The 26411-nt window shown below is 38.4% G+C and overlaps 1 protein-coding gene across 1 annotated transcript in view; it reads left to right on the plus strand.

Moving 5' to 3' along the window:
• The window catches only part of PCDH11X (protocadherin 11 X-linked), a 511529-nt gene that overhangs the window by 207624 nt on the left and 277494 nt on the right, over nt 1–26411 (plus strand). The window contains exon 4 of the mRNA XM_063313613.1: nt 19115–19186. Coding sequence (XP_063169683.1) covers nt 19115–19186 — 72 coding nt within the window. The remainder of the gene's footprint in view (nt 1–19114; nt 19187–26411) is intronic.

Below are 26411 nucleotides of genomic sequence, written 5' to 3' on the forward strand. Positions count from 1 at the left end.
AGTTCTGTAGACTGCACAATGCTTGCTAATGAACTGGATGTTTTGCAAACACCAAGGATTTCATTAGAGCAGAACAGCTGAAATGTGAAGTCCTGCAAATGTTTTTGTCACTATTTCTGAATAAGAAAACAACATTGCAGCAGTAGATGTTCACTTTAGCAAACATTTAAAAATTACCAGGGATCAGACAGTGAGGATAGCAGACATTTAATAGAATATTTTTAATGACACCTCTATATACAATATGGTTTATAGAGAATAGGCAGCATGCTTCTGTACATTGACCAGTGAGCTGATGCACCCTGCTTGATTGCTTCCACTTGATCAATAACAGGAACCTAACAGCTAAACAAATCTTAATATTTGCTTCCAGGATTGTGTGTGATGGAATCCTTTTTGGAGCCAATGGATAATTACTCTACAATCAAACATTAATTTGAGAAGAAAATGTTCTCAAAGCTACAGATGTTGAAGAAAGGGTTCAAGTTCATTTTTGTTTCCTGCTACAATGATTTACTCATCCCATAACTGATTTCAATGTCCATCTTAAAATAACTGTACATTCAGTAGACCGTCTGTGTGGTTTGATCCTGAGATCAGCTATGGATGACCCATCTCTCTCTCTCTGTCTCTCTCTCACACATGCACACACATATATTAACTTTCAGTTATTTTAATTTAAAACTGAGGTAAACCATGATTTAGAGAGAAGTAAAAAGCACAATGATATATGGACATATGACAGAGGAAGGAAAATAACCAAGTGTTTGCATAACTTTGCCATATGCATTTTGCTTTTGCAGAGGAAAACAAGGGATGCAATTATACTCTTATATACCCAAATGAGTGATATATTTAAAAGCTAACATACAACAAACCAGAAGCAGCAGTCCCTGTTCACTGCACAGTGATGCAATAATTACCCAGTAAATATTGACTAAGATTGTGGATAACACAGAATAATGGTTCATCATCTGCTTAGAGCTGGATCAGCCATTCCTGTTCAATTCTGCAGAAGATGGAGGGTTTTCCTGACCTTTTCACAGGAATGCTTGCAGCATCTTCTTGTTTAGTGGGGCTTTTGTTTCTTGCTATTTTCCCCATATATTCTAGAGGTGACGGACTCATCCCTGGGGGAGCTGGGGGTGTTGACGACCAACAGGAAGCTCTGGTGTGGGCTGGTCCATGAAGTCACGAAGAGTCGGAAGCGACTAAACAAATAAACAACATTTTCCCCATGCATTCCAACTACAGAACAGTATAAGATACATGGTAGGATTTTATATATAGGTTTTGGTGGAAAACCTGCAAATCGAATTAGTTGTATGCATGTTGGCAGCTGGTCCCTGTGACAGATACTTTCTTCTCTTTCTCATTTAGAGTGATGAAAACCCATGATCCTATCATGATGGACAGCTGCTGCAAATCACATCTTAAAATGCCAATCAGAACTCAACTGCATTAGGTTACCCAAATAGCTTCTCTTCTGATATTGCCATGCATCACTGGATTAAAAGTAGGATGATTATTATATACAGTTCAGACTTCTTGGAACTTTAGCAAAGTTACTTTAACCTGCCCAGTAACCATCTCCCTTGAAATTTTCCAATCTTCCTGAAAATCACTGATTAATCAACATATTTCCTTTATGTGCCATCAAGTCAGTGCTTACTCTTAGCAACCACATACATAGACTTCTCCAGGATGATGTATCCCCAGCATGGCTTTTCAGCTTCCAACAGTGTACCCATCATTGCTATGATTGAGTCCACCTGCCTTGCTGCTGGTTGCTCATTTCTTCTATTTCCTTCCACTTTTTCCAGCATTACAGACTTCCCTAGAGAGCTAGATCTTCTTATAAATATGTTCAAAATATAATAATTTGAGCCTGGTCATTTGTGCCTTAAGTGAGAACTCTGGGTTGATTTGTTCTATCAATTTTCCTTTTTGTGCTTTCCACAGAATCTAGATGCTAGCCTGATACCAGCTGATCTCATTATCCTCCTCTGAAAAAATAGGAATGTGTTAATTCGTGACACTTTTATACTTCTTTTGTTTATGTGAAAAGAAAAGAAAATAACAGTGGAGTGATATATAGGTTACTATTGACTTTAGAAACTTGTATGTTGTTATGATAATGGGAACTTAGAAAAAGAAACTGCATGGACATTTTGCACAATCAGTTGGTCTTTTGAGAATCTTTGCACCTAGATTTCCCACGTGTAATACAAAAAGAAGCCATTACTTTTGGCGTTTCTGAATTTCATCTTCTCCCTCGAACAGATCAGGATGAGGATTAGAAATCACGTGTGGTAGTAGGAGAAAAAAATAGATGCCTTGGGAATTCGATACCACACAGACTAAATGACGGACGAAGGCTGTACTTTGAGTTTTGATGAAAACCTGGGAAAGTTTTGAAATGAGAAATGTACGTCCGCTCGTAAAAATGTTCTGCTCATAAAAATGTGCCTTGTCAGTCAGTGCAAACAAGCCCATAAGTAACTGCAGAATTACTCAACATAGCAACAGCTGCACCCCAGTTCTGTGGACAAAATAAAAATATTGGTCCCCTTGATGAAATTTGGTCCTGTTACAAAGAGATTGGCTATGTAGAAGAAATAGTGCTTTCTTTTGTGTTGTATTAAAAATTCTTGCCTTTCCAATATAAATTGGAGATATAATAGTATGACCTCCCTCAATAGAGATTGCTATAATCCAATCAGATCTGGAATTATATATAAATCATAGGAGATGACAAGGTAAAAGAACAGAACAAGGGTACCACCTTATGAAAACAAGCATAAAATAAGCTTTACTATATGTTAATAACTCAAAATAACTGTTGGGCTGCTTCAGAGTGCCTTTCAATAAAAGGGTTGGCATTTATGTAAGGGTCTGCAGGGTTAGCAATACCAACATGTAGATGCAGTTTTTTAAGTGGCTAGTAACAAGATATAAAATTAATTTGTGTGTCTGTGTGTGTGTGTGTGTGTTTGAAAATAGGTATATCATGGATGAGAAAGATACTTTTCTCAGATGTGAAAGTTGATGGTTTCTGCAGGGATATATCAGTATTCCTTGAAAAATAAATTGGCTTTGACACTGAGTTTCCTAGTCATCTCTTCTGAAGCTTCTTCAGAGCAGGTTGGACTGGAAACAGACAGACACAAATTTCCATGAGCTTCTGATGCAGGAAAGCAATGACACCATCACAGAATATTTCTACTGGTTCCTGAATAACAGAATGCAAGCTGTATTTAGAATAATCAGTATTCATTTTCCTGTGCCTTTTTCTCCTGTTCACTATACATGAAAAGCTACAAGCGATTCTCTTTTGGGCTGGATATAGTCTCCATCTGGCTTGTTTTGGTAAAGACCTGATATAACATCATGTTGTTAATTTTTGCCTATGTGAGAATTAGCTCTCCATAATTTCCATTGTACTATAGGATGCAAATTTATGCACACTTATCCATGAGTATTCTATGCATAGAACTGGACTTGAAACAACTAATCCAATAGGTGTGTCTCAGATCTACCGGCATTTCCTTGCTACTAATTGGAGTGTCAAGAAATGCTAAATGCCATTCTTCCTGCTCCTATTTTACAACAGAATGACTAGTAATTCATTGCTTCCTAAACCTACTCTCCCTAAATCTGTTTTTGTGTAACGTGGATGCTTCTGTAGCTATTGGATCCCTGTGCTGAAGGCTTGAATCATTCATGGCATTTGATTCCTTGAACTTCTCAGCATTCAAGCATCTAGATAATAGGAAGCATGCTATGCAATCATTACTTGTCAATTTTCTTCATAATTTGGGCTATTCTTTTTTTCAAATAAATGACTTGCAGTGAATTTAACTCTTTGAAGGTAATTGCATCTGTAAAAGGCAACAACTACCTTGGCTTGCCAGTTTGAAAGGGTTTACATATCATCTCACAGCTTCTGATTCATTACCTCCAATATTTCAGAACAGCTAAAACTGAAGGACTATAGCAGTGTTTCTCAACCTTGGCAACTTTAAGACATGTGGACTTCAAGTTGAAGTCCACATGTCTGAAAGTTGCCAAGGTTGAGAAACACTGGACTATAGGAACTTTCACAAGTTAAGTACATGCAAACACTGTGCCTTCTTATTTTGATGTTCTCTTATCTTCTTCCCTAATTATGCATTTGCATGGAAAACATAAAGAGGGGAAAAAGGTTTTCCCTAATGCCCTGAGTCCTCATAAGCTGATCTCAAATATATGATCCAGACATCTCCCCAGGTGTTACTATGACTGTAGCACTGAGTTCCATGCAGATGCTAATGGCATTATTCCCACCCACCACCCTCAAATTGCTTTTAAGAAAATACATATTTGCAGTGGGTGACAGAAGGTTCAGGAGCTGTCCATCACCTGGAACAATTCCTGGGATAGCAGCTTGAGAATGTAATGGAGGAGGCCTTTTCCTGAGTGCTTACATTAGCAAAAAGGTTAGGCATCCCCGTCATTCCTCATCATCTCTTTGTTGTTCCTACCAATATATAATAGGACATAAAATAGGCATTCACCTTATGTTAAATGTGCATCACTTGGTCTGCTTGCCCTATGTAACAATGTTGTTCCGCCTTTATTAACAAGTAGCTTACTGGGGGAAAGTAAAATACAGTACAGGTAGTCCTCAACTTACAACTGTTGGTTTAACGATGGTCCGAGGTTACAACAGCTTCAGAATGGGTGCTTTATGGCCTGTAAAGCACTTCTGAGCATCTCAAAATGTTGCCCCCCCACCATGATCACATGATCACATTTCAGACACTTGGCAACTGGCTCACATTTATGACCAGTTGCCACATCCCATGGTCATGTAATCACATTTTGTGACTTTTTGCTGTTTTCTGGCAAAAAACACCCATTGGGGAAGCTGGATTCACTTCACCACCATCATAAAAATGGTCCTAAAATCAGGTCCAGTCACATGGTGAGTCAACTTATGACCACAACAATTTATGATGGAAATTCTGGTCCCAATTTTGGTCGTAAGACGAAAACTACCTGTATGCATACGGGGCAGCTTTGTAGTGATAGCCGAAACTGCACTTAGTGTGGTTTAGTTTCCATCAGCTGAGACATCATAGAGACATGTTGTAGCAGAAGATTTGTGTTAGTCTCTAGTAGCCAAAAATCAGGAGTCTGATAGCTCCTTTTTTAAACAACACATTTTATTAAAAGGCATAAACTTTTTGAACTAAAGCTCACTGCATCAAATGCACACAGGGAATGTGTAGCACATCTTTCTGAATCTTAGAAGTCACTCTGTTGCAAAGGTCATGCAATATTTCACTTCCATCATCTTCTGACCCTGATATGATGTCAACACTTGCACTGGAGAAAGAGTAAGGTGGAAATATCGAGGAGCCACAAAATCAGGGTTTGATGACCTCTTTTCTTTTTCCCCCTACTGAGACCTATATTTCCTCAGGGAAAACAGTTTGAATGACACCCTCTTTTTTTTATCTTTCTGACACTTCCACTCTCTCCTAAGAGGGGCAGATAACCAGAGGTCTGAACTCATCTTTTGCAGACAGTTTTTGGAAATCGATCAAACGTCAATTAGCCTGAAGGCCAGATGGATATAGTCTTGTATTAATAATTTCTAGACCAGGCATGATGACTGAAGGGTGAGGGGACAAGGTAAACATTATGCTGTACTTTTCTGTCTCTTTTGTTCATTTGGTCGGTTTCCCATCTTCACACTTATGCCAGCCAGACTAACACTGTCAGTGACCTTCCCTCATTCTGAAGAGGAGGCTGTATTCACCTGGTTCGAAGAGTAATTCCTTTTTCACCTTGCATTGAGATGTTTTGGACAGCTTAGCAGGAACCCATTTCGGTTCCCCCTGCCAATCCTTATTGTCTTCATTGCTCTGAATTGGTCTGGCTAGCTCTCAGTTTTCCAAGCAACATCAGGCTTACAGAATGCTTACAAACCAAAGAGTCCCTGATGGATCTCATGGGATCTTTTTTGCAGCAGGCAGTAACAATATATCAAACCCATTTAGAATCAGCAGGAGCCTCAATCTTCACTGCCAGACTGAGTCCCATCCCTCTATTTACTTGCAACACACAAGCTTTGATCTTTCTTTCACTGCAGTGCAGGAGCTTTGATAGAAAGCTTGGATACACATTGTCAGAACTGGGGGCCCTTGCCAGGGGAAGTCAAAATTTCAAAAGACTTTATGCTCTGAATAGAATTATTCATTTGTGGGGCTGTCCATCTGCTCTCACCATGGACTGCTGATACCACCCAAAGAATAACTAGCTCTTGTTTATTTCACTAACTCGGCTAATGATTGCCAAAGGCGTTGGGAGAATCAGCAAGGTGACTCTCATTAAGAAGACAAATCACTTTCCCTCCCCTATAATTTTCATTTGATTGCATATTGGTGTGGCTATAATGGAACAGTAATTTCCAAACATATTAGGAGCAGATTGTGCCTTTAGGCAAAGCCCTGAAAAAGGTGATGTTAAATGTACATAATCCAAGGGGGGGAATGGGAGTGCCTTTGTGCCACTTTGGACATCAGATCATTTCAGAACTCCCTCTATTTTAATATCCTATTCCAAACTTCCATTGAAAGCATTATTTAGCAGTGCACTGGGCTCTGCATAAGATGCAAGCATATAGAAACTGACAGAAATCTTTACAATCTACTTATGAAGAATCAGATAGTGCAAGGAATCCAAATGCAGTAAAGAAAGGTGAGACTGAGGATCAAAATGGAAGCTAGGTGAGGATCAGAGAAGTTTCTGTAAACAGGATCAGATGGATGGGATGTGTGAGAAAATATCATTCAAAGAGACCGAGGAGGAAATAACTCTAAATGTTATACCATCCAAAGGAAAAACAGCCTATGTGTAAAACCCTTATTTATTTTTGGGGAAGAGGGCAATTGTTTTAATCCCATTAGTATTGATACTGATTTTGATTGATGTTGATTCTGCAGTACTATACCATGTGAAAGTGTAAAGGGGAATTATAAGTATTTAAAGCTTTTATTTGTTTCACTTTCTGATAGTGAAATGACAAATACTGTGTTATTTTTACCATTTTTTCTGCTTTGGTTTGCAAACTAAATACAAAATAATTACGATGTTAAATTAAATCAATATTTGACAAAGAATATGTAAGTTTGATTTTGACTTGTTTCAATCTTAAAATAATTCTGTCTAAGTCTATCTGCTGAAGATTGTGAGAACTTGGCCTTTTCCTAGCTATGAGTTAGCCTATGAAACTTTCCTTCCTTCCTTCCTTCCTTCCTTCCTTCCTTCCTTCCTTCCATCCATCCATCCATCCATCCATCCATCCATCTTTCTCTATCAGAATGAGTTGCTTGACTTTCTCCTTTGAGTTCCTGTTTGATTATATCACACATCTATTTTTCCTTAGATCCAATATCAGGGGGGGGAAAAAAGGGTCCATCACTATTATCTCCTGCTTTGGCAATGTTATATATTTGAGTGAGTGAGTGAGTGATTGATTTTGTGGTCAAAGATAAAAATAAACATACCAGAAATGCTCTCTCCTAACAGTTAATAAAGTGAGGCATTATTCAACTTATCTTTTAAAAAAATGCTCATAAAACAGAGTTTCTTTGGTATTGCTTTCTCCTCAGGGAGTTGTAGAGCGTGGATTGGGTTTCTCTGCTTAGGACAGTTTGGATCTTATAGTGACATTAAAAATCACAATCTGCTGCGTGAATATTCACCAGTGGAGGGATTGGTCAGAGCTCTAAGTTGAACTGCATTATTCTTGTCTAGATGACCTCTTTGTGTGGCGTGATCACGTCATCCTTCTTGACATCATTATGTTTGCTGTGGAAAAGGGGAGGGAGAAGAGGATGGTCCTGCAGGGCGCCATCATAATAACATGTAATATTCATCCTCAGTTTAGCTGTGATTCAAGAAGTCTCTGCTCATTTTCAGAAAGTCTGGTCTATAATTTACCAGCATCAACCTAGCAAAAGAGCAAAAAACTTGAATAGGGGGTGCGGCCCTTAAAACTCTTTCATAAAGATTAGTGTAAAGTTTGACAATCGACCATAGAAGCATCTGGCAAATCTCATGGAAGGCTTTGTTAAACTTCCTTTTGAGCTTTCCTTATCATGTTAGTCATTCTTCCTCCCACCTTACCCCACTGCTAACTATTATTTTCCCCAGACCTAAATCCATACTATATTTAGAGGTAACTGAATATATGGAAGAGCAAAAAGATGATTCCTCCCTCCCCATTTGAAGGTATCTCAGAGGATTCAATCTCATTATATTGTGTTCACTGAACCTCTTGAGGATCCTACTATAAGCTTGCTTGCTAGAAGTGATGTTTTTCTGTTATGAGAGAGATAATTTCAATATAAAAAAAGGTTGCTATTGGCTACAGCAGTGGATATGTTCGTTGGTTAAATTTTCAGCTGTGAAGATGAGTTGGAATAAAGGAAGAGGTCCCTAACTATTATTGCTCAGCTGAAATACTCTAATGGAAAACTTGCACAGGAAGAAAAATCCTATGGAAATTTTACCAATGCAGATCCTACATAGATTATGCATCTTGCAGAAGTCACCCAGTGCTAAGAGTTATTTAGGACAGTACGTGAGTTGTATATTCAACCAATCAATCAATTGATTAGCCCTTAGGCCACCTCAGAATGTATATTAATCTGGGCAAATATAGAATGTTCCACATAGGGCTTTAGCATCAACCCCATAATCACATCCTCTTGTCCTCTCTGGGCAGCTGAGCCAAGGTCTCCAGAATCAGCTGCAGCACAGCTCAAAACTGCCATTTTGGAATTTGCCTAGAGAGTCTGTACTGCAGCTGACAACAATGGGGAAAGTGCCTACCTGCAAAATTACAACAGTATGCCATTATCTTAGCTTTCATTGGGGATTTATATGTAAGAGGAATGATGCCTTGATAGCTCTGCTGCCAACAGGTCACATTCTGTTTGCAAAATGACCAAATATACACACAGCACATTGAAAAATAGGAAGCGGGAAGATTAGCTATTTACACCCCCCTTTCCCATGAAGAGCAAGAAATGGGATTTTTGTTACTGCAGGAGCTACTGCAGCCCAAGAAGCAGAGCAGTAAGAGAATACTGATTTTTTTCCCCCTACTCTCCGATTGATTGGTTGAAGTGAGTGCTGACTGGCTTATGTTGTTCTGTGCTTATATCCCAAAGTCTTCAGAAGTGAAAATGATCACATAGCCAGCTTCAGAATCTTTTGAAGGGAACAGGAAATGAAAATAGTTTTATGTAAAAGTGTCCATAAAGAGCTCTGAATGAAGTTTGAAGGGATATTCGAAATAAATGTCCAAAGTGTTTTTCGTGAAAGACAGTTTCCTGTGAGTATCTGAATGTAAAAAAAAAAAGATCCATTATAATGGACCAAATTGGTTGGCTAAGTTTAACCTGGCTTTCAGTCTCTCTACATCTATTTAATAAATGTTCCAGTTAAATAAGGAGAAAGAGAGTAAGAAATCATTCCATAGGTCTGAAGAATATATTTTATATGCAAAATACCCATAATACTTATTCAATCCTCAATATTTCCAAGTGGGTTTTGAAAAACTCCTACCTTAAAACTTTGAAGAGCAGCTGTGTGTCCATGCCAAGAATAGTGGTTAGAAAAAAACAGTGTTTTGATCTAGCCTAAGTCAACCCCTTAAGTGTAATGTCTGTTAAGGACTTACTTAAACACCACTCCACTTTTGTCTTATCAGTCAACGGGTTGACGAAGAGTAGTTGGCATGTGATGGAAACTCAATTTGGGTGTCAGAACAGAGAAAAACTGACACAAAACAACATGGTTTTCTGCCTCCACCCACCCCCAAAATTGTGTAAGTCCTGTTTCTTCTTTCTGAACTTTGATTAGGAATTGGATCTGCTGAGTGGTTAACCCCTTAGTCTCAGCTTATACATTAACTTCAGACTTCATCAGCTTTTGCTTTAAGCATAAGTTGGCAGTCACTTCCCCTTACTGAAATGGCTACAGTTGACCTGGCCACTGCTGCTTTTGACAAATGTCTCCAATTAAGGATAGCACTAAAGAGCTACAACCATGTGGGTTGAACCTAGGTATCTTAAGGGAGATCCATGACCTTCAAATCAACATCAAGGGCTTTTCTGTGTCTTACCCCTACTGGTAAGAAAGGACCTTCTTGGCTATATGAAATTCCCTCCTTTGGTGCCACCTTTAAAACTTCCTTATTCACATTCTATGTCAAGAAACATGAAAAGTGTTGCTGGTCTTTTCATAATTAATAATGTTTTTTTTAAAAAGGGTAGAATGATAATTTCATGTTAGTCATCTTGTCAGAAAGGGCTCTGTAACCAAAAGATTAAATAAATGATATCCTTCAGCTGTCTAAGAGCTATATTGATTCTTCAATTAAGTTCCTTTATTTACTTACGTTTTTTTTTTTTCTCCCCAAACACCAAGGACAACTAAAGTGACACTTTATGGTGCCATACACTTTTACAGATGAGTGTGCAATAGTTGAATAGAGAGATGAAGAAGGACAAAGGATACTTTTGTGCAGAAATGTGATGCATGAGTACTCTAAACAGTTCCTTCCGTTAGAAGCTTCCCTGAGGCATGCAGTTTGAGCCTGTAAAGCTTTTTTTCCCCCACATGTAAATAAATAGATTATCATTTCACTCTTATGTAAGTTGTCTCCTTCTCTGCCTAGTAGTGACTGCAGGCAGACATGATTTGCAATTCATGTGTTTTATGGCATCATTTAATTGGTTGATCTGAAGGGGACAATAAGCATATTTCTGAACAAACAGACACTTGACAAAACAGTTTTAGATCGAAAAGAGGCTAGTGCTGCCTCTGCAGAATGGTTCTGAATCATATCCTGCCTGTGGTGATGAGTATTTGGTCAGTCACAAGAATTACTCGCTCAAATAGATATGACAGAGTTGCTTGTAGAAATAATTTCCATTATGGAAAAATCTTACTCCAAACAACTTCATTTCCTGCAAAATTAGTACTTTGGTGAATGGTCCCATCATTGACATAGTCTCATAGTACCATATCCTGAGTGTTTCCAGGGAAGAAAAAATTGTGTCTTCCAAAATGATTCATTCTACAGGATATCTATCACTAATCCATAGTTAAAATGGGTGGATTCCACATGGAGAAGGTCTTTATTCTATTCCTATTTTTATTTTATTTATTTCTCAATCTCCATTCAAGATGCCAGAGTTCCTAAAAAAAGCCTGAGGTATATAAACAACACAGTTCAACACAGTTCAACAGCAGGTATACTCATGAATTCTCTTTGAAGGAACAACTACCAGTTACAATCAGGCACCATTTCAAACTACCCATCAGGAGCAAATTCCATTAAAAAGCCATTAAAAGACAGATTCCATTTTAAAACAAGCAAAGGCCATTCATAAGGGGTCAAGCAGATTTTCTGAAGAGGAAAATATAGAGAGAAGGACCACTGCTAAAAAAGTGTCTAAGTGGGTAATAACTTCAAACATGTCTGTAAAATAGTGACAGTTTTATACAGGTACAGACATCCTTCGAATAATCTGAACATCAATGAATTAGGACTTTGAAAATCAAAGCTTGTGTTTCATATTGGGCCAAGAAATGCATTGGTACAAATGTCACAGGATTTCAGTAATGTAAAAGCTTAGCCTCCATGTAACCTAGATGACTGAATTCTGAACCAAGATTTCTAGTCCCCAAGATTATTAACCATTTTCAAGGATATACAGTAAGTAGGATGCAATTTAGTGATCTCTTCTGGATGTAAAGCTAGCACATATAATTAAACCCTTGGTTACTCTAAGAGGTTCCCCACAAATATTGACTCAGATCTTACAAGGCAATGTACAAGGTGAATCCATCTATTCAAATTCATGGGTGAAAAACAGAAATAAAATTGCTATCCACATACTGGTTTCAGCATAGCCTAATGTTCTCTAGTGTCTCATTTTAGTTGTAGAATAACATGAGAGCAAAATATAACTTTACAGAATATCCTCTAATTAAAAAAATAAATAAATCATGAAGTAGGGAAGAAATTTCCCAGCTTCCATGGACTTTTTGCTGAAAATAGATAAAAATGAACTGGTGATTTCTGGATTTACTGTTTAAAAAGGCCTGTCTATGGAGAGAAGGAACTAGGTTATGCAGTTTTGAAGGAGGAAAATGGTGCCAAGTATGTCTATAATTGCTGTAAAGAAGATCAGAAGTTGCTTCTTTAAGTATCTTTTTTTCTTTTTTCCTTTTCTTTTCTTTCTATTGTTTCAACACTTTTTTATCTTTCTTTTTTCCTACTTTTCTTCTATAATTTTTCATGTTTATCTTTTAACTTTGTAAAAACTTTCATACATACAGACATACAGACATACAGACATAAATATCCTTCTCACTCCTATGGGTGGTCTGTGTCTTCCTCAACCTCGGGTCCTCTACCAGAGGCCTGGGAGTTTGAAGGTCTTGTGCAGGATCTTAGCTGTTCCTAGCACTGCACTCTTCTGACCAAAGAGCTCTGATGTTGTTCCTGTGATCTGTTGGAGCCTCTCTCCCAGCTTGGGGGTCACAGCCTCTAGTGTTCCTACCAGCATTGGGACCACTTTGGCCTTCATTTTATATCCCCTCTCATTAGGTCTGCTGTTGTAGTAGCATTCCATCAATTCCAAGTTCTCTGTCTTGTCCATGTATGGTTTGTTCCAGTAGCCCACTTATTGTCAGATTGTCCTAGTTCCCCAACATCTGACACAGACCTTGTTAAACTGGGCAATGTCTGAGCCAGCATGACTCTCTTAGTTCATGTCACTCTCATATTTGAGGTAGACAGGTGAAGCGTTAGGGGGTCTTTGCCCAAGGACTCCTACTGGTAAAGTAGGTAGAGCCCCCAGTCTCCGGCCCCAAAGATGGCATTCTAACCACTATGCTATCCAGCTGCTACAATATATATATATATATATATATGAATATATATATGAATTAATATACAATATACTGTATGTATGAATTAAGACTGTATGTGTGTGTGTGTGTATGTATGTGTGTAAGTATGTGTGTGTGTATGTATGTATGTATGTGTGTGTGTATGTATGTGTGTGTATATATATATATATATATTCTTAACCCAGGGACTACCTGATTTATGTTATGGTATGTTAATATTATTTATATCAGGTAGTCCCCAGGTTAAGAACTCCTGGTTTACGGATGACCCACAGTTAAAAACAGGGCCTATTGTAGTAAAATCTGAGTTGAATACTCAATGGTTCGAGTTAATTACACAATACTACTTAGAGTATACAGTATTATACAATAATACTGTTCTGTATTACAAATTCGGCACGTATGAAGTTTCCCAGTTTCTGACTCATCCAGAAGATCAGGGCTACCCAGCATTACATTTTTCAAAACCGGCTCAGCCAAAGTATTGTACAGGAGACCACAATCAGACCCTAAATTTGCCTTGCCTTCCCTAGCTTGGGTGATACCTGCCCCTCCTACATATAGTAGCTCTGTTCATGGAACCCGCTTACCTACAGTTAGCTGAACCATAGTTACTCAGTTATTTGCATGACACATAAAATCATAAATTATTAACATGCCTGGGTTCATGCAACATGTAGGTTAAAATGTGGTTATCTAATTTGGTTCAGTGAATCATGTTAACACATCCTCTGTTTTTGTGAAAGTATCTCTGGACCTAATTTTTCACAAGGTTTGTAAACAGATTCTAAGTAAGGCTTAAACTAGAGCCTTTTAAATGTGATGGGTAGAACTCAGCCTAGTCTTGTTTTGCCCTAATTGGTACAATTAGCACTTAAAAGGATATAGAAATCCATTATCTTTCATTATGAATATAATGACCCTTTCACTGTGTGAATGTCGAAGAAAACCACTTCTGTGAATGCTCTTTTGGATCCTTATTTCTTCTGTGCTCTCCAAGCATCCATACTCAATCTGTTTGCCAGTTACCCTTGTAGGTTATTTCAAAGTGCTATAGTTTTAAAAAGTTACTTGAGATTTAGTTAAGCATGCTATTATGAGAGCCTGATTTCTGCTAACATCCATGCTTCATTGCCAGGGAAAATTTTATTGGTCCCAGGATTGGGGCTCTGGGAGCTGTAAGCATGCTGTTGAAGCTATAATGTACCATTCAGATCAAAATCAATCATAGCATCTTCATCTCATTATGGATTTAATTTTCTTCTGTGTATTAAGCTTAAATGTCAGATGGCTAAGAACATAAACAAAGGAACAGTGGTTCCCTTGTTTCATGAGATCAGGAGCCAACAGTTCTTTGTGGTGGAAGTGAATATCTGCAGGTGTGTGAAAGAATAAGAAATTGCTGGAGGCTTGTTCACTTGGAATTAAAGCAGCAAAGACATATACTAAATCTTTTAGTTTCACTGGTTTCCAGTAGAGTGTGGTCACTGTTTGCAGTGAAGGAGAGCTAGTATCTCTACATACCTTTAGAAGAGAATTTAAGTTTTGTTCTGTGAAGGAGAAGCTATATGTGATGTGGTAGATTTCTCTTCTATCTTTGGCCAGTCTGCTGCACAGAACTGAAAACCCAATTCAGTTTCTGAGAAGATAGTCCCATGACAGATCAAGGACTGAATGGTGAAGAGAACTGAATGTAGACATTCTCCTGGATTTCAAGTGTAGGGCATTTAGAAGACTATAGTGTGGAGTGGGCTTCTAGGACCTGGGCCTCTGTCATCCAGCCTGCAGGGCCTTACTTCTTGTACTGGTCCCTCTATATCTGTCCTTCAGGATTGTGTGAATATTACCATGCCAGGAAGATGGGCAGTTAAACTTCAGCGCCAATTCAGACACCAAACATTATGAAGCCTTCCCATGCAAGCCACTTTCTCAGAAACTTAAGTACCAGATTCATTGAGGTTCATAAATGTCACATTTTCTATATTCATATTTAGAAGGTTACAGGCAATATTTTGAGATGTGTATTGAAGAAAGAACTGCTGTAAATAACTGCTTTTCCCTTGGTTGGTGATTTCAGTTCTGCACCGAAGCATATAATGTCTTCTGGGATAGGATTTTTCTGTGAATTTTTGTTTTCACTCTAGTTTCCATTACATCAACTACAGTTCTTCTGTAGAGTCCTATTTCTGCATCAGTTTGTACTTTTGTCCAGGAATGCATGAATATTTGTATGAAATTTCCTGTTCATTTCTCCAAGTATTCAGATTTTACATTCACTTTTTTTGGCATGCTTGAGTTTGGCAGACATATTTTTCCCATTGAAAATACACTTTTGTGTGTGATTTGTGCTCTCAATTTGTTATGTTTTAGTGGCCAACTGACCCCAACATTATAGGAGCTTCACCTTCTCAAATGGACATGCATTTTGAGTTGTTTATATTTGGCAAGTCCTAAATTGGTATATTTAGGTAAGCCTTTTTATCAGATGGGAATCTAATTCACTGTACACTGCTTATAGGAAGTGCCAAATCACCTTGGAATACCAACAAATGGGTCCCATAAACAGATGAATTATTTATTTATTTTTCTGCCCCACCATTATTATTTTTATAAATAACTCAAGGTGGGGAACATACCAAATACTCCTTCCTCCTCCTATTTTCCCCACAACAACACTGTGAGGTGAGTTGGGCTGAGGGAAAGTGACTGGCCCAAGATCTCCCAGCCACTTTCAGACCTAAGGCGGGACTAGAACTCTCATACCACGCCTGATTGGCTCTTGGGCTGAGAGAGAGGGACTGGCCCAAGGAATACCCAACTACTTTCAAGAAGTGTCCCCAGTGAAGTGTCCATTATCTACAATGTTGTAAAAAGCATTTATCTGGGATACTTTTCAATACTACTACTACTACTACTACTACTAATAAAAATAATAAAAATAATGGTAACCTACAGTTAGATTCACAGTCATAGGCTGGTGAAAACTTAATAATTCAAGTCCTAATTGAGGATTTAAGAGTTATTAAAGTTATCTGAGGATATGGGCAGTTCCAAGCAGGATATATCTTTTTTTGTAAAAAAAAAAAAAACGAGGGTGTTCAGTCCAATAAATTCAAAATGTCCAAATAACAAGGGAGCCATTTAGGTATTGCTCCAATCATGATTTGCATAACAGCAAATTTCTTTTTCCATAAGCATTCAACTTTGATCTGCAAATCCGGATATTTCGTAATTTTTTTGGATTGCTTTTCCTCAATCCTAGCATCATCCGATATAGCAACATCAATGAACCAGACTTTCTTCTTTTCAATGCCTGTTATGTCAGGCATGTTATGAACAAGATGCCTGCCTGTTTGGATCCTAAAGTCCCATAAGATCTTAACTGACCCATTTTCTAAAGCATTCTCAACTTGATGGTCCCAGTGGTTCTTGCTACATTCAAATCCAAACCTCTGGCAAAGTTTCCAGTGATTAATTTTGACAACTCGGTCATCATGCTGCTTATAGTCAGTTTGTGTAATTTTGCTGCAGCCACTGATTATATGGTCAATTGTTCCATCCTTTTTACTACAAAGGCAACATTTGCTGTGGTTCGTTACATGGAGAATTTTCGCTTTTGTGCAATTAGTCGGCAAAGCTTGTTCTTGAGCCACTAAAATAAAGCCTTCGGTTTCTTTCTTTAACACTCCTGATCTTAACCAGCTCCATGTGAGGTTTTTCCTTCTATATCCTTCAAGTACTGGCCATGCATTGGCTTGTTCTTCCAATTAACAAATCTGCTTTTTATTGTTTCTTTTCTATAGTCCCCTTTTCGGGAGAGATGGGCAGTGATAGAAATTTGAAAAATAAAAATAAATGAATACTCAGCCTTCACCTTTGTTGTTTTCAGAAGCTTTCCTTGATTGACTTCCTTCAATAAGGGTCCTTTGCTTTTCTTGATATAGTCATTCAAGCCATATTTTTCTTCCTCCATAGCTTGTTTCACCTATGAGTCCTCTACCCACTTCAGCTTTTGGCAAATGCAGCCAATCAATGTCATTTTTTGGGTGTAAAGCCTGGCACAATGTCATTCGTTTTCTTTTTTTCTGATCCAAGTTATCAAGTTCCATCTAGGTCCACTCATCAATTCTGGCAGTATATCATATAAAAGGGATTGCCCAGGTATTGATTGCTTTGATGATGTTTCTACCATTTAGCTTTGATTTCAAAAAAAATCCAAACTCATTTAATACATTTGGTAGAAGTACTTTTTTTTTACTTGATTGTCAATAAATTGGAGCTTCCAAACCTCCCAAATATGTGTAGCCTTCTTCTGGTGCTACTGCCTTTATCAAATCTTCGTTGTCAAGCTGTATTCCATCATCTTCAGCAATTTTGCCTGCCTTTATGATGTAGTTGCACACTTGTCAATGCCAAATTGCATTCCAATATCTTTGCTGAATTCTTTTGTGCTTTTTAGCAAGGAATTTAGTTCAGCCTTTGTTTTTCCAACTAGTTTTAAGTCATCCATATAGAGTAAATGTGAAATTCCTACTCCTTTGCCATTGCTTGCTTCCTAGGGCTAAGAGAGGGTGAATGGCCCAAGGTCACCCAGCTGGCTTTGTGCCCAAGTTGGGACTAGCCTTAATGATCTCCCAGTTTCTAGCCTGGTGCCTTTAACCAGTACACCAAACTGGCAGCTATTACTTATTGTTATTGTTATTGTTATTGTTTTATTGTTATTGTTATTATTCTCTGTGTGTGTGTGTGCGCTCACCTCTATATCTCACCCTTTTTCGAAAGCTTTCATCTAATATGTCTTTGGCTGCTTAAAATCCTAGTCAATGCCCTTCAGGAAATCAGGAAAACATTTGCTGTTTTCCAAATCTATGGTTCCACCATATAAAACTCTTTAAACAGAGGTTGAAACTACTTTCTGGTGTTGGAGAGGAGAAGGAACAGTGCAGTGTTTGCCATTCACTGCAGGCTCTGTGTCTGGGTGAGGACCTGCAATATATTGACACAAGACTTTAGTGAAGACACTCTGGAGGCTGTGGTAGCACCTGGGTCCCTGGGCTCATCAAATCCAGAGCATTTATAGGCGGAATTGAACAATCATTATGTACATTAGCAGGTTTTTGCAAGGTGGCTGGAAAATGAGATCTAATTTCGCTGGGGAAAGGAACAGCCTGCCTCAGCAAAAGAAATGGTTTCCAAATGACATCGATTCATTTCAGCATGGAGTATTTTCAAATTCCATTCTCATTCATTTATTTATGTCTAAATAGGGACCAGCCATGGATTCAGGATTCTGTAAGGTGGAAGGTCAATCAGCTATTAAGTTCCACTTTATTTCCCAAACACGGTTGCTCTTCATTAAAGGCACTTTCTTTTCTTTACTTTTTTTCCGGAGCATGTAGTAAAACCACAACAGCAGCAACAACAACAATCACTGTGATTCTGTATATAGATGTGCCTGAGGGAACTGTGACTGTATCTTCATCTCTGTATTTTTGTTTTTATCATAGGCTGATAAATTTGGAGGGAGCCCTCAAAGTGGAAAAGAGAATTAACTTCCTCCCTTGCCCACTATCATTCTGCAGTCAGCAGATCCAAAGTGGTTTTGTGCGTGTGTCTACCCGTCTGTGTGCATACCAACATATCTACAGAAATTATGTCTCAAGGCATTTCATTACATACTTCGTGTTGTTTCTGTTGTTTACAAATCATATAGGTTCCTGAAGCAGCCACCTTTTCATTTTAAATGAAAGAATCTGATTCCTTGGTTTGCATATGTAGAAGGGATGTCCTTGCATTTAGACAAACCTGGAACCATCAGTTGAATGAGCAGATCCTTAATTAGATTCTGAAGCTGCCCAACATGGGTTCCTGTCCTGCAGTTGGAGGATTTTCTTTTCTTCAAGATAGCACTAAAGAAATTCTTCCCTGTGTTTCTCTACTGCAGTGTATTAAAAAAAAAGAAGAAAGAAAAAAGTTACCTTTCTCTGAAGTTCACAACCCTATTATTCTTATGACTGCACAAGTTATCTCAGATATTTTTTTTCCACAATTGTAAATCAGATCTGTGTGTGAGCCTCTAAAATAACTAACCACAACTATTTTCCTCTGTTTCTCTCTTTCTTCTCAAAAGCATTCAAAAGATGTAGGAAGACCTCAGACACCATTAAAAGAGACAAGTCTAGAGTCATGGACCCAACCACCGGTAAGCAAGAACATTTAATTTAAGCATATGTTGCTTATGCTTTCCTGGTAAAGGAGATGGAATTCAGATGCTTCAGTTTGAAACATGCATGAATGCACTGGAATAACCCAGTGACAAAGGTTCATGGGGATAATATTTTTACACCAAGCTGTCCCCTCTTATCCTTAGTAGATGATATGTTATATTATAAACCACCATGTAGAAAGCTCTCCTGAATGTTCTGCTTATAGAACACTTGATTGAGGACATTTCTCCTTAAATCTTATTCCCCAAAGATAATGTTAATGAAGAAACCTATTTCTTTGAATGATTTTTTAAAAATATTTATTTTGGAAAACATTAGCCAAACTGTCTTCCATAGCCCTTTTCTCCAATTGTTTTGGGCTACAGTATTCTTACTCACTGAACATCCTCACACGGACTGATGGTTGAGTGTACTATCTGTTATTTGCGTTATCTTTAACCTACTACATATCAGCAGGAGATTATGCCATCAAAGATTATTCCACAGTTATGAGGATCATACAAAATATTCTGGTGGTGCCCTTCATTGATGGAGGTTTCTCCAGAGAAGTGGGCATGCATTAAAAAGCCTTTTTGTTCACTTATCCACTATGGCCTGGAGAGATATGTTGTTGGAGAGTTATAAAACACTTAAATCCATATACCTAACATGGTTGGGAGGTTAAAGAAACATATTACTGAGTCCTGCTTCACCACAGAGATGGGGAAAAAAGTCAAATCATTGATTTCTTCCACATGTATGTAAGCTCTCTACCGGCAGTGTTAATACCTCCCCTTAAAAAAAAAAACACTAATTTTCTCAGGACTAGCATAATCGGTTCCTTCTCCAGCCATGTTGCTGGCTTTACTTCATCACATTCTAATCTTTCTTCTTCAAAATCAGCCTCTTTATTGCTGGGATGTGGTGACGGTAATTAGTAAATGGATTTTGTTTAAGTTAAGTTTGGATAGTATTTCTATTGTCTTAAAAAGGATCATCAAAATTATAAAATAAAATTCCCTTCATACCCCTATGGGTGGTCTGTGTCTTCCTCAAGCTTGGGTCCACTACCAGAGGCCTGAGAGTTTGAGGGTTCTGCGCAGGATCTTAGCTGTTCCTAGCACTGCATTATTCTGGACAGAGAGCTCTGATGTTGCTCCTGGGATCTGTTGAAGCCACTCTCCCAGCCTAGGAGTCACAGCCCCGGTGGTCCCATAGGTACCACCACTGGACCACTTTGGCCTTCACTTTCCAGATCATCTCTAGTTCCTCCTTCAGGCCCTGGTACATACATACATGCATGCATGCATACATACATACATACATTTTTCTAATGAAAACTATAGATGCCATAAGTCTGATAGGACATGCTGTAACTCAAAAAGTACCAGTGTAAACTGGGAAGATGGACTGGGATGTTTTATTAATGAGACAGACCCAAGGTTTCCTTACAAGGAGAAAGGAAATGGTGGGGTGAAATAGTAGAGAAAGGCATGATTCCTAGAAGGTCAAAACAATTTTTGATAAGAATTCTTGAAATCTTTCTAGAATATCAAAAGGTAGCTTTGTGGCAATAAAGACAATTCACAGTAAATTTTCAGTTCAATCTATTTCAGTTCACCCTCCAGTCATGTTAATGAAACTTTATTTTACATGGCTTTAGAGCATCAAAAATTACTATCAGAACCAGGGTTTTCATTTTTCTAGCCCATTTCAGATGTCAACTTTACTTGTAGTCACAAAAGCTTTGTTGGCTTCCATCTGAATAAATTGCGAAGCTCACAATTTATGGATTAGTTCTCCAATTTGTGTCAAGGATGTACTTTAATGCTATTACCAAGATATATGTGGGATGTGGGGCCACACAAGCCACATGAGTGCGGACATATGAACATGGCTCATAGTCGGTACGATGATATACAAATTGCATTGGTGTGGAGCAGAAGCTACCCTGTGACAAACAGAAATGTACAAATTAAGTTAATGTCTGTGGACAGTTATGAGCAGCTCATTAACTCTGGGGATGGAATTCTATTTAAGTCTGCACAATGACAGTTAAAAGGTGAAGGCTTTTCAGATGAGCGTTTGAAAATCTTAAGGTCCATCAGTTTTGACCCGCCAGGAAAGGAATTACACTCATTCACTTCAAGGGATGGGGAAACTGATGAATGACAGCATTTGATGCACAACATTTAACTTGAAAATTGTATAATGTATTATAAGCAGATATTTCGGGATTGGCTATAGGGCTTAGAATTGTTCTGCGACTTATAGAAAAGCTGCTCCATTTTTTATAGTCGTTGTTTATAGATGATCTTACCCAAAGAAGGGGAAAAGGAAACAACATTTGGATTTGCTTATAATGACTCTCTTGTTTTGGTGAGCTCTTTTTCTGTCTCCTTCTCAGAGATCCTGGCAGTTGTAGCCTAACATATTTGAAGGGCCACAACCTGGAGAAGGTGGACCTACACTGATCCTGAATAATTTGCTCTGCTGGGTTTTGTCTTGACCTTTTTCATGTCATTTGGAATTATTTTTGGTTAAATGTATTTAGGTTAGAGTTACTATCATACTTAGTACTTGCATCAGAAATTTCCTCTTCAACAGGCATGTATTTCTTTTTTTTATTTGTACAGCTGTGTTCCTTGAGATAAATTGCAATGGATAACTCCTGTAGACCAATGTGTGGGTGCACATGCCATACTAAGCCACCATGTGTTGGTTGATTGTATCTTACCATGTGTGAACACAAAGCTGTTCATGAATTGTGCTTTACAACTTAGTGTTATGTGAAAGAACCATCCATGATGGCTTGTTCAGGAAACCATGGCTAAAATGAATTAGGTTGATATGTTGCCCCTGATATAAGGAAAAAATGATTGAAGATTGTTTAAAGCAGAGGCTTTAAAGTTCTTCTTTTTTTCTTGAAAAAATGTAATTCAGAACAAGTGCCATTGAAATTATGATGTATAATTAAGGTAGAGGAAATCCTTTAAAGCCAGACGAATTTCTCAATTCTGTCTGCTGTAACCAGATGAAATGGCAGCTTAAACATTTACAGTCTTTGATGTGTATCGGGTTCATTGTAAAGGAACTTTAGTATAATACACAAAGGCTGTATTGTTTGAAATTGAGAAAAAAGGCTCTATGATGATCTTCCTTTTCTTTTCTTTTCTATGACCCATCAAAATTACAATGTATTCTCAAATTATAGCTTTCTCTTTGTTCTAGAAGATCACCCAGTCTCTCATCCATATCATCATTTGCTGTGTTTATGCTGCCTTTTGAGAAGGTATGTGTTAGCTTTCTCTTGCCTAGAGACACATTCAGACAAACAAATCTTTAAAAATTGCAAAATGAGTGAGCTCCTTGAACTTACAGGCAAATGCACTTCTCTTGCACTCAGAAAACTGTAGAAAGAAGCTAACTTAAACCCAGTTAACCTTACCTTTCTGTTCTGCTCACACCATAGTTAATTGTTTCCAAACAATCCGTTATATGAATCTATAGGTTAAATTTAGTTTTGTAACATGGGTTTTTTTGAGGCACTTATTTTCTACTTTGGATACACAGAGAAATCCTCAGACACATGCAAACAGTCCTTCCTTCCCTCCTTCCCTCTCCTCATGCAACTGAATGGATGAATGAATAGCCTTTATTATGTTCACTGACAAGTAAAATGTACAGTTTTACAATTAGCTGCATATCCCAGAGAAATACGTAATTGTTCCTATAAAATGACACTAAATAATGGCAGATGCTAATAGTGAGACAATAAGAAGAAACATGAAGAAGAAAGCAACTAAGATAATTATACGGCATTAAGATCCCCATGAACTATGATACCTACAGTATAAAATACCTTAAATAATACAATAGTTAAGTACTGAACTACTACTTTAATATGCCATTATTTTAATATGCTACTAAAATTTTAAAATTTGAAATACTAAAATATTTAAGGTGAAAACTATCAAGACACTTTATTGAATTATTTATTAAGATTTCAAGTCCATGCCACTAATTGACTTCCATGAGTACAGGAATGTAATCCAGTAAAAATCTTAACTTATTTACATAACTAAATCTGATGATTCTCAAGGGACTGCTGTATTTGGCATACCCTTACACAGAATTTTGCTATTTGCAAAGTAAGTTTTGAAACCTGAGAATATCAAAGCAAGTAAGAGTGAGAACACCATGATTTGTTGTTTATTCATTTAGTTGCTTCCGACTCTTCATGACTTCATGGACCAGCCCACACCAGAACTTCCTGTCGGTCATCAACATCCCCAGCTCCCCCAGGGACGAGTCCGTCACGTCTAGAATATCATCCATCCTTCTTGCCCTTGGTCGGCCCCTCTTCCTTTTGCCTTCCACTCTCCCTAGCATCAGCATCTTATCCAGGGTGTCCTGTCTTCTCATTATGTGGCCAAAGTATTTCAGTTTTGCCTTTAATATCATTCCCTCAAGTGAGCAGTCTGGCTTTATTTCCTGGAGGATGGACTGGTTTGATCTTCTTGCAGTCCAAGGCACTCTCAGAATTTTCCTCCAACACCACAGTTCAAAAGCATCTATCTTCCTTCTCTCAGCCTTCCTTATGGTCCAGCTCTCGCAGCCATATGTTACTACAGGGAACACCATTGCTTTAACTATGTGGACCTTTGTTGTCAGTCTGATGTCTCTGCTCTTAACTATTTTATCGAGATTTGTCATTGCTCTTCTCCCAAGGATTAAGCGTCTTCTGATTTCCTGCAGTCAGCATCTGTAGTAATCTTCGCACCTAGAAATACAAAGTCTTTCACTGCTTCTACATTTTCTCCCTCTATTTGCCAGTTATCAATCAAGCTGGTTGCCATAATCTTGGTTTTCTTGAGGTTCAGCTGCAAGCCAGCTTTTGCACTTTCTTCTTTCACCTTCATCCTAAGGCTCCTCAGTTCCTCTTCGCTTTCAGCCATCAAAGTGGTATCATCTGCATATCTGAGATTGTTAATGCTTCCTCCAGTGATTTTAACTCCAGCCTTGGATTCCTCAAGACCAGCATGTTGCATGATATGTTCTGCGTACAAGTTGAATAGGTAGGGTGAGAGTATATAGCCCTGCCTTACTCCTTTCCCAATCTTAAACCACTCCGTTGTTCCATGGTCTGTTCTTACTGTTGCTACTTGGTCGTTATACAGATTCTTCAGGAGGCATACAAGATGACTTGGTATCCCCATACCGCTAAGAACTTAGCTCAATTGGTTATGGTCCACACAGTCAAAGGATTTAGAATAGTCAATAAAACAGAAATAGATGTTTTTCTGAAACTCCCTGGCTTTTTCCATTATCCAGCGGATATTGGCAATTTGGTCCCTAGTTCCTTTGCCTTTTCTAAACTCAGCTTGTACATCTGGCAATTCTCGCTCCATGAATTGCTGAAGTCTACCTTGAAGGATCTTGGGCATTGCCTTACTGGCATGTGAAATGAGTGCCACTGTTCGATAGTTTGAACATTCTTTAGTGTTCCCCTTTTTTTGGTATGGGGATATAAGTTGATTTTTTTCCAATCTGATGGCCATTCTTGTGTTTTCCAAATTTGCTGGCATATAGCATGCATTAGCTTGACAGCATCATCTTGCAAGATTTTGAACAGTTCAGCTGGGATGCCATCGTCTCCTGCTGCCTTGTTATTAGCAGTGCTTCTTAAGGCCCATTCAACCTCACTCTTCAGGAAGGCTGGCTCTAGCTCACTAACCACACCGTCAAAGCTATCCCCAATATTGTTATCCTTCCTATACAGGTCTTCTGTATATTCTTGCCACCTTTTCTTGATCTCTTCTTCTTCTGTTAGGTCCTTGCCATTTTTGTTTTTGATCATACCCATTTTTGCCTGGAATTTACCTCTGATGGTTCTAATTTTCTGGAAGAGGTCTCTTGTCCTTCCTATTCTATTGTCTTCTTCCACTTCCGTGCATTGCTTGTTTAAAAATAATTCCTTATCTCTTCTGGCTAACCTCTGGAATTTTGCATTTAATTGGGCATATCTCCCCCTATCACTGTTGCCTTTTGCTTTCCTTCTTTCTTGGGCTACTTCTAGTGACTCAGCAGACAGCCATTTTGCCTTCTTGGTTTTCTCTTTCTTTGGGATGTATTTTGTTGCCACCTCCAGAACAATGTCCATAGTTCTTCCAGGACCCTATCTACTATGTCCAGTCCCTTAAATCTATTCTTCACCTCCACTGCATAATCCTTAGGAATATTAGTGAGCTCATATGTAGCTGATCTGTGGATCTTCCCTAATCTCTTTAGTCTGATTCTAAATTGTGCAATAAGAAGTTCGTGATCGGAACTGCAGTCAGCTCCAGGTCTTGTTTTTACTAACTGTATAGATGTCCGCCACCTTTGTCTGCCAAGGATGTAGTCAATCTGATTTCGGTGTTGTCCATCTGGGGAAGTCCATGTATAAAGCTGTCTCTTAGGTTGTTGGAAGAGAGTGTTTGTTATGCAGAGTGAGTTGTCTTGGCAAAATTCTATCAGCCTATGTCCTGTTTCGTTTTGTTCTCCCAGGCCATGCTTACCTGTAATTCCAGGTGTCATTTGACTGCCCACCTTAGCATTCCAGTCTCCTGTGATGAAGATAACATCTCTTTTAGGCATGTTGTCCAGTAGGTGCTGCAGATCCTCATAGAACTGCTCTACTTCAGCTTCTTCAGCATCTGTGGTTGGGACGTATATTTGGATCACTGTGATGTTACATGGCTAGCCCTGAATTCGAATTGAGATCATTCTGTCGTTTTTTGGATTGTATCCAAGCACTGCTTTAGCCACTTTACTATTAATTATGAAGGCTACTCCATTTCTTCTGTGGTCCTCTTGTCCACAGTAGTAGATCTGGTGGTCATTTGATGTGAAGTGGCCCATTCCAGTCCATTTCAGTTCACTGACACCCAAAATGTCTATCTTTAATCTTGACATCTCACCAATAACCACATCCAATTTGCCCTGGCTCATAGATCTTACATTCCAGGTTCCGATGGTGTGTTGATCCTTAGAACATCGGATTCACCGTTCACCACCAGCACCATCGGCCGCTAGCCGTCCTTTTGGCTTTGAGCTAGCTGCGTCATCACGCCTGGGGCTAGTTGAACTCATCTTCTGTTCCTCCCCAGTAGCATTTTGACCATCTTCTGACCTGGGGGTCTCATCTTCCGATGGTATACCGACATATCTCTGGTTGTA

The sequence above is a fragment of the Candoia aspera genome, chromosome 12 (genome assembly GCF_035149785.1).
Source record: "Candoia aspera isolate rCanAsp1 chromosome 12, rCanAsp1.hap2, whole genome shotgun sequence".
NCBI lineage: Eukaryota > Metazoa > Chordata > Lepidosauria > Squamata > Boidae > Candoia > Candoia aspera.